Here is a 9,402-nt window from a genome sequence, read left to right on the forward strand (position 1 = left end):
TTTATTTTGCAGCAATTCTTTGTTGTTGCCGCCATCTTTCGTGTTACAGATTTCCCCCATTCAAAACTACCACAGTGATCCTTCTCATTTTATAGTCTGTGGTCTCTGGATGTGATGGAGGAGTGCACTGCATATTGAATGCACAGTGCAAAGGGCGGCTAAGTGGCGCAGTGGGCAAGGCGCTCTCCACTAACGCAGGAGATGCTGGGTTCGAGCCCAGCTCTCGGCGTTGCTTCCGGCTTGGCTGGTCGTTCATACTAATACAATCGGCAGTGTTAGGGGGTGGGAAAGCCGGTCGGTGGGGATCGGACGTTGTGGACAGTGACTCCTACAGGTCGGTTGGTGCGCCTGTACAGCAGAATCAGGAAGTATCGGGGGCAGCGTGAGCCTCCCACGCGTTACTCCTCGCCACTGAGAGATCGCGCTGTGCAGGTGAAAAGATGCGACGGCTGCCTCCTCGTGTACTGGAGGGGACACGTGATGCAAGGCTTCGTCCACATTGCAGCCGACCAGTGGGAGGCATGGTCTAGCGACATTCGAGACAGGGGAGGGTAGAATTGGATAATACGAAATTGGGATGGGAGAAAAATGGGGAGAAAAAGTAGATCAAGAATGCACAGTGCAGAATTGCAATTCAACTGAATTTACATGAAATGGGGATGTTTTAACTAAAACATGCCACAATACCTAGTATTTTAGTATAGTATAAAAAAAAATGACGCCACTTAGCGATATCACGCAGTTATCGATAGTTATAGATACCGGTATATCGATAAGTGATCTCAGCCTTAACCAACACACCAGCATGTATCATCAGGAGGGGATACAGGGGCAACATGTAAACAACAACATTCATTTTGGACCCACCAATGTTTTAAATGATCAATTAATTCATCAATATATACATACAACCTTTTTTCCACACCTTTCTAAAAGCTCTGTGTAAAAAATAAAGATGACTACATTAATTGTTTTGTCTATAGCACTTTTTTTTTTTTTTTTATCCACTTTTTCTCCCATTTTTCTATATTTTCTCCCATCCCAATTTCGTATCATCCAATTCAACCCTCCCCTGTCACGAACGCTGTTTCTTGCCTCCCACAAGCCGGCTGCAATGTGGACTAAGTCATACATAGCACAAGTCCCCTCCGGTACTTGAGGTAACAGCAGTCGCATCTTTTCACCTGCGCAGCTCGATCTCTCAGTGGCGAGGAGTAACGCGTGGGAGGCTCACGCTGCCCCCGACACTTCCTGATTCTACTGCGCAGGCGCACCAACCGACCTGTAGGAGTCGCTGTCCACAACGCCCGATCCCCACCCATCAGTTTCCCACCCCCTAATACGGCCAATGTGTATTAGTACGGACGACCAGCTAAACTGAAAGCAAATGTGGAGCGCTGGGCTCGAACAGGCAAGCCCAGCGTCTCCAGATTTCGTGGCGAGCACCTTGCCCACTACGCCACGTAGCCGCCCTTATCTATAGCACCTTTAATGATCGGAAGAGGGCTTCAGACTTCAAATATTAATTATTTCACAAGAAAAAAGTTATTTGTACCGAAGATTCTAAACACAACTTAATGTAATTGTATAGCTTTTCACGACCCCACAAATCCTTGTGTAGCATCTTTTTTTTTTTTTTTTTTCTATACGCCATCTAAAGTAATAAAATTACAGTAACAGTAGTAACTGCCCCCAACACTGGTTGTGATTGTGAAATAGTACAATTAGTATGGAGTGGAGTAGAATGGTGTTCCTCTTTTAAACGGCTACAGTGGGGAGAGTTCACCAACACTACAGTAATGTTGCAAGTTGACCTCTGCCAAACTGTGGTGGAGGTGTGTGTAATGCATGAAACACTATCACTGTGGGCTGAACTATCCCCCACTTGGTTAAGCCTGCCTGATTTGCCACTGGGAGTGTCTTAATCAATCCAAAGAATCTCTCGTACCAGCGTTTCTTTTTGAGGAAATCAGAAGTAGAAATTGTTAGCGTTTGTAAGCAATGTTATACAACGGCATGCAAATTTCTCGATTCTGATTGGCTGAAACAGTCCATTTACACGTATGTATTGCGATCAGTCCACGCTTGCTGGCCCAGGACCCGCCCACAACCGAATCACATCACATCAATCCGCCGGATCACAAGAAGGTGGACAATAATCTTTACAAATGGATATGTTGATAGCGACTAAACGACTAAATATCAAGCGATTCTGTCACAGCGAATGTCTTAGTCGTTTAAACAATGTTGGATGATGTAATTGATGGGTCTTGAATCATTCTGTAACAAAAGAAAAATCGCGGATTGATTGATTGATTCATTTTCAAAAAAAAATCAATTTCTTTTTCCTTTCGACTGTCAGCGCTCGCTCTAGTCTCCACCCACCGCCACACACCCCCCCCACACACACACACGCACACACACACACGCACACGCACACACACACACACACACTCTGCCTGCAACGCGGGGGATAGTCAGACTGAGAGAGCTGGGTGCTGCGCTGTTCTAAGTGAGCATGGCCTATTGAGTTGATTGATTGCTAATTTTATTACTGTACGCTTGGTTTCCAACTGGTTAAGTTTAGGCCCTCTACAGTAGGTTTAAAAAAATAAATAAAAGAATAGGGCGAAGAAAACGTTTTTTTCCTATAGGGCAAAGAAAACTTTTTAATTTGTTTTACCTACTTTCTATAGAAGCATCTAAGAATGAAGTTCTATGGAAAGTAGGTCTGCATTCCCTTAACAATTGTGTGTATTGAGCCGTACTGTATTGTACCCATTCTGCATCTGGTAATAAAATTTTCAATCAATCATTCCAATAATACACAGTTGGATGTGTTAGTTGGTTGGATGCACTTCAAGCTGCTTCCACATGAGGCAACTTCTCTCAATCATTCCAATAATACACAGTTGGATGTGTTAGTTGGTTGGATGCACTTCCGATCTGCTTCCACATGGAGGCAAATTGTCTTTTGTAGTTGTGGGAACTACTTTTTCTGGCGGATGGTTTTTTCAATAAATCTTTGATTAATGTGTGTTTATTGTATAGAAATAAGGTTGGATGAATGTGGCAGTTGTATAAAAGCTTTACACCACTTGCAGTCGTGATTTGTGAACAATAAACTTGTTCACAAACCACTCCTGCGCGTGATGTAATGCTTAATTAACTCATTCTGCGCCGGCCATTTTCCTCATCCTGTTCTAGCTAGGCCACTCTTTAAAGATAGGTGTGCGTCACCTTGTTTGTAGAGCTATATCTATATTCTATATTATAGCTATGTAGACAATACTATGGTCATTTGACTCAGGGCTCTACGCGAACCTTTTTCCCAAGGAGCACATGTGCTCCTAAATGAAAAAATTTAGGAGCACACAAAAATATTTAGGAGCACAGTGAAAATATTTCAAGTGAGTTTATTTAATTTTTTTCAAAAATAAATTTATATTTGTACTGTGCGTGCATGTGCAAACGGGAATGGGACACACATCTGTGCAATAGCACATACCACCAAAGTCACTGGCCCACTGTGTGCGTGTGTGTGTATCTGCGTGTGCAAACGGGACTGGGACACAGACATTTGAACTATTAAGTGATGAATGCCTACTGTGGCAAAGTTGTAGCCAACAACTAGGCCTAATAAAAAAAGGCAGTGACATTAAACAAAAAGGAGACACTGGCATTACCACCAGGGCCATCAGTAGAGGGGACTGTAAGGTGCCTTTTCGGTATACTACCTTTGCTAAAACTGTGTTCTCTGTTAAAGGTGGTAACTACTGGAATAGCCTACCAGTTGTGATTAGAGAGTGCCCCACATACTCCATGTTCAAGACTCATCTTAAACTGCATCTAAAGGCAAACCAGAACTGTGATCATTTTTAATCTGATTTAGTTTATGTAACTTGTTTCTTGTTTTTATTGTTGTTTTTATCATTGATTGTCACAATGCTTTTACCCTGAGCAGGCTATTTATTTATTGAAAGAGTTTTGCTGTCTCCTGCTTTGCTGTCTCCTGGTGTAAATTAGCTCTTGCTACAACCCTGCATGTTTACATTTTGTATTTTGGACTTGTTCATTAAATTAACATGTGCTGTCCCTATCAAATCAAACTACTGCTAACAAAAGTAACAGTCACTTAACTTTAGCGTTTGCCCCTTTTATGCATACAATGCCTATGTTTTGGCTAGTGTTGCTCTTCTAGAAAATAATCCTTTCAGGGTTGCCTATTGAAATACTGTACACCTCCAGTACAGAAACATTGTTTATGAGTTGTGGGACTTGTAGTTTTTTAATGTAGGTAGACCATTGATTGACAGTCGATTCTGCCAATTACGTCACACCGCTTTCACCCACCTCTGCTGTTGATAACGCTAGCCAAGTTAGCACACACACATACACACACGCACAGTGGGCCAGTGACTTTGGTGTAGGGGTGTAACAATGCATCGATCCTAAGGGGAAAATTCAACTCCATCGATTTGAAAATGTTAGAATCGATGTTATTATCATGTCCGTTACAGTCAACACAACGACATACGCTACTGCATCAACGTTATGATTAACAAAGCAAGGCATTCGTTTTGTTGCATTAACGTTATATTACTATTGCTATCGATAAATCTAGGTGTTCTAAAATCTATTGCTATTGGTAAGACTAGAATAAGTTACATAAAACTTAATGTTACTGTCTCGGGAATCTATCGCATATCGCAATGACGGACTTTCAGGAAGTAAACAAGCAAATGAGAGCTTCCGATTGGTCATTTCCTTGATTTCCCTTGAAACCAGTCACGTCACTCTACTGTGATTGGACCGTTGGCTTGAGTGCAATGTGGGACTTGTCGTTTTTTAACGATTTATCAGCGGGGGGGGGGGGGGGGGGAAGCACAACTGAGGCTGTAATCTTCACTCGCACACCATGCGAGTAATTGATTTTTCCAGTTCGCACACACATATTTCTAGGGGCATATGCGAGCAATATGGTCGCACTGTAGAGCCCTAGTATCTTCCGTCAAACATGCAAAAAAGAATACATTTGGGTGTTATCCCGTGGTGAATATAAGTATAGTTTCAGAGTGATCCGGGCTAATTCCTGGAAAGCCAAGTTATAGGGCGCTACGTGAATTCTACTAAAAGCATTGGCGTTTCATCCCTGGACACGCTACTATTTCCAAATCAAATGTATATAATAGGTATTATGTTTCATCATGAAAGGGGGGGGTCGTTTCTGATGCTTTGATTGCCAGTAACGGCATTCGTTGTGAACACAACACACGCTGATCAGCTGGATCGATATGAAAACATTGTACAATCAAGCTGGAATTGACGTCGGATAGTCCTTACCTTTGGTCGGGGGAATTCCAAAAAGAATATTCCAATTGTCTGCTTGCGATTTCCAGTATTGGTGTCCATCTGGTCCCGGACATAATTTGGCACAATTTATGGATTGAGTGTGCTAGATGCGCTTCGAAGTGGTCGGATGAAGCGATCTACTTGGCTCCGTCTAAATTCAGCGCCCGGAGGGGTTTAAACGTAACACACTGTCTGGAACAGGGTTTACTGCACTCTCGATACTGCCATCTAGTATGATATGGCCGGTACTGCACCCTCGGGGTCCCAGTATGCCTTTTAACGGCAACATACAGGTCTGTGACATTGAATAGAATATTAAAATCGAAATCCAAATAACACATATATACGTGGTTGGTGTTCAACGGTTGTCGAGCAAACACGTATATAAACGTTGTTGGCGCAGATTGAGTTAATGGAAGTCAGTGCGGTTGTTTAGCATGTCTCTAAGAATAAATCAAACAAAAGGTGTTTTATTTTATTTAAAAAAAATGTATTTAACCTTTATTTAACCAGGAAGTCCCATTGAGATACAAGATCTCTTTTGCAAGGGAGACCTGGCCAAGATGACAGCAATAACATTTGCAATATGTCAGACAGCAATAAAATGTGCGATACATCACACAAGAACATAAAAGTGCATGTATACAATACATCACATGTAAATACAAAAACAGAATAGTCTACATAATAGTACATAAGTGTACGACAGTAAAATACAGGGTAATACAGTAATTTTGTAGTTTTAGGACTACTATCTAGTTAACAATGTTGTCAAATAGATAGCAAGTTGTTTGGAAGATGCTAACTTGATTATGTTTTTATATGCATAGCACTTCATAGACCAGCAGTGGCACATGGTCAGTAATTCTCATGGTTAGCCACTCTGCCCCTAGTGGCAGCTTAAAGGCGTGACGCTGTAAGAGAGCAGCTCAGTCCCATGCAACAATGCTTCGCCTGTATGACACTGTCCTTGTTCAAAGACATGCTAACAGACCCCATTGACTTACACTAGCATTGCTAACAAATTCTACTTCTAATGCCCCAAAAACCAATTTTTTTTGATAGTTTGAAATGATTCCATTTTGTGACAAATCGGATCGGCTTACAAACAAAGTGAACTGTTCCTTTAAATCCAGATAATTTGTAGCCCTGTCCTCTCAGTACAGTGGAGGGTGGATGATAATGACCTCTTAGTGAATGGAGGTGGCGTTTCGCCCTTGTCACAATGCTAGTCTTTCACATCATACACACACACATACTCAGTTTTTGTCTCTCTCTCACACACACACACACACACACACACACACACAAATAAAACACACTCACACTCTCACACATGCACGTCTTCTGTCTCCCTCATTCATTCTCACTCACACACGTGCACACACACACACACACACACACACTCTTTGATGCATACTCACACACACAAACACACCATCACTTTCTCTCTCACACACACACACACACTCACTTTCTCTCACACACACACACAGTCTGTACTGATGAGCTGCTGTTCTTTGTGAGCAGGAGGAGATGGGCAGGCAGGCGTTTGGCCCTACAGTACCCTTTCAACACAACTGTCTCTTTGTCTGGCTGTCTGTCTGCCAGGGTGAGGGGTCACTCAGTCCTTCTGGGGAAATAATTTTCCAATCATATCTTCCAAATAAATGCGTGGAATTTCACCAGTTAAATATAGGGATGCACCAGGGCCATTTTGTCCACATTGCCTAAGATACCGATTCAGAGTCCTGAACATTTTGTATCGTCTGATCATCAAGTACCGTCTGATCCATTATCCATACACACGTCATACATTCCGTATACAACCATTATGTCACTCAACCGTTCCTAGTCTCTAGCAAGAGTTGTGATTGGAGGATCAAGGAAAGAGGGCAGAGCTTGATATAGGTCAATTGACTTTCTCTGAGGCATTTTAAATGTGTAGTGTGTACTCACTCAGTATTTGATTGCTGCATCTAGGGGTCATCTTCTGTCATGCACTGTTGAATTCGTTTGGAACTAAGGTTTGCCCCAGAAACGCATGTAAAGTATCTTAATCTTTTTGCCCTAATGCGCAGCAATCACCTTTGTGATTAACGGACGTTTGGATCCGTTTCATGGATCTGCTCTACATGAATCTTACAGAAAAGTTGAGGAGAAATTATCACCATTGATGGTGTCAGTGAAACCGCTTGGACTGCATTTGATTTCCTGTTGCTGTGTTTGCTAATGGGACTCCCTAAAACCCAGGCATCCCGTGTATAAACCCAACCCTACCTTAACCCTAACCTTAACCGCTCATTGGACGCGGTGCATGATGCAGTACATGAGACGCCTGTTTCTTTTGTGAATCCTGTTTGCTATTATCAACAACTGACAATCAAGCATTATCAACAAATGCAGTCGGTTCTAGAATGTTTGTTTGATTTTGTTAGGTTGCATCCGTCCATGCAGGGATGTGTTTTTCTTTTTTGAGGGTTTTGTGGATTTCAGTGGATTTGGACACAGGTTGCTCTTTTGGATTTCTTGTGTTGCAATGCTTTTCAGCAGTATTTCTAGTGTTTTATATTGTCGTGATAAAATCACCTAATGTAATTTGAAAGATATTATTAGGACACAGGACCAGTTAAAAGCTTAATACTCCCAATGTAAGTACTTTTTTTCAGTTTACTCCTTTTTATTAATTGATTGAACAGAAAATCAAAGGGACTGAACCTTATGGCCTACTGATGGGATGGAACCCCTACTCTTCTCTGTGTTACAGCTTCTCTGAGGGGAACGACCACAAGAGACCTCTACAGTCACTTCGGACTGGAGCTGAATGACTGACAGACAGAACAGAAGGACACAAAGTCTCATCGATGTGAAGCATTCATCATGATGTTCATGGATTGATCTTACACCAAGTGCCGTGCCTGTGAACCACCACTAGGGGCAGATTGGTTAAGAGTGTAAGAGTGAAATCTTGCTTCTTGGAGGTGCGAAGAGAGATGGAAAATAATAAAAATAATGGACTGCTCTCCAGCCAGGTGTCTTCAACTCCTCAGTGTTTTTCCTGGCTGTTGGAGAGGTTTAAAACAACAATTCTGGGTATTTTCAACTTTCTTTACTTAGGTCTTTAAATTCCCACAAGCCATCGATGAAACCCCTCCACCCTCTCCGGTCTTGTGCCCTCCGATCCACATGTTGCCATGACAGCCCTTCCGCCTCCAGGTGCTTCTCAGGCTTCCTCTCTTCTTTCTGCCTTGTAGGGTTCCATGTTAGAGCCTGCTTTGTGGTTGCTTTGTTTTGGCTTGAGTGTGTGACCGATCCAGTTCCATTTTCTCTGCCTTGTTTGGATTTCTATTGTTTCTTCATTGGTGAGTTCCCACAGGTTAGCGTTTGTGACGTGTTGGCCCAGTAGATTACCAGGCGGCAGCCTTTTAATGCATGTCTATCTAGGGCTGGGCGATATAACGATAACGATAAATATCGCGATATATTTTAATAATTGATATCGAATATCGAAATAATTTTTTTTTTTTTTTATAATATATATTTTTTGACCTGCAACAGGGCAGTTTTAAAACCAGAGACAGTGGACTGACTTGTCTTTCTTGCCTGCAACTTAAAGTAATGGCTTTGCTTGTCCAAATGACAATACTGACCAAATTGAGATTTATTTTTCTCTTGTCCATTTATTTTGTTTGCTTTCTATTTTAAAATACAGTTTGAAACCGTCTGTACACAGTAGGCTATGTGTGCTAGCAGAACTAGACTCCAGTCACGAGTCACGGTGCACATGTGCGGTGGTTTGTCCACCAAAAAAGCGCCAAAAGATCGAAAAAAAAACTAGCAGAGCCAGAACTGTTCAACTCCCCTAGGGCCACAGCCAGCAGAGAAGCCGGTTTACTTTCGCTTTTAAACCAGCTGCAGCCTGCGAACTGGAGTGTGAGGGGATGTAACACTAAAGATGGCGGCAATGACAAAGAATTGCTGCAAAATAAACATACATCTGTTGTATAAAAAAAAAAAAAAAAAATACTTATAACAATTCGATAATTATCG

The 9,402-nt window shown here is 42.0% G+C and overlaps 1 protein-coding gene across 1 annotated transcript in view; it reads left to right on the forward strand.

The window, feature by feature from the left end:
• Positions 1 to 8,950, forward strand: part of swi5 (SWI5 homologous recombination repair protein) — a 33,719-nt gene extending 24,769 nt beyond the window's left edge. Inside the window, exon 5 of the mRNA XM_084324563.1 lies at positions 8,120 to 8,950. Coding sequence (XP_084180689.1) covers positions 8,120 to 8,184 — 65 coding nt within the window. The 3' untranslated portion in view covers positions 8,185 to 8,950. The remainder of the gene's footprint in view (positions 1 to 8,119) is intronic.
• The last annotated feature ends 452 nt before the right edge of the window (positions 8,951 to 9,402 follow it).

This window comes from Notolepis coatsorum, assembly GCF_963971535.1.
Source record: "Notolepis coatsorum genome assembly, chromosome: 11".
NCBI classification, from domain to species: Eukaryota; Metazoa; Chordata; class Actinopteri; order Aulopiformes; family Paralepididae; genus Notolepis; species Notolepis coatsorum.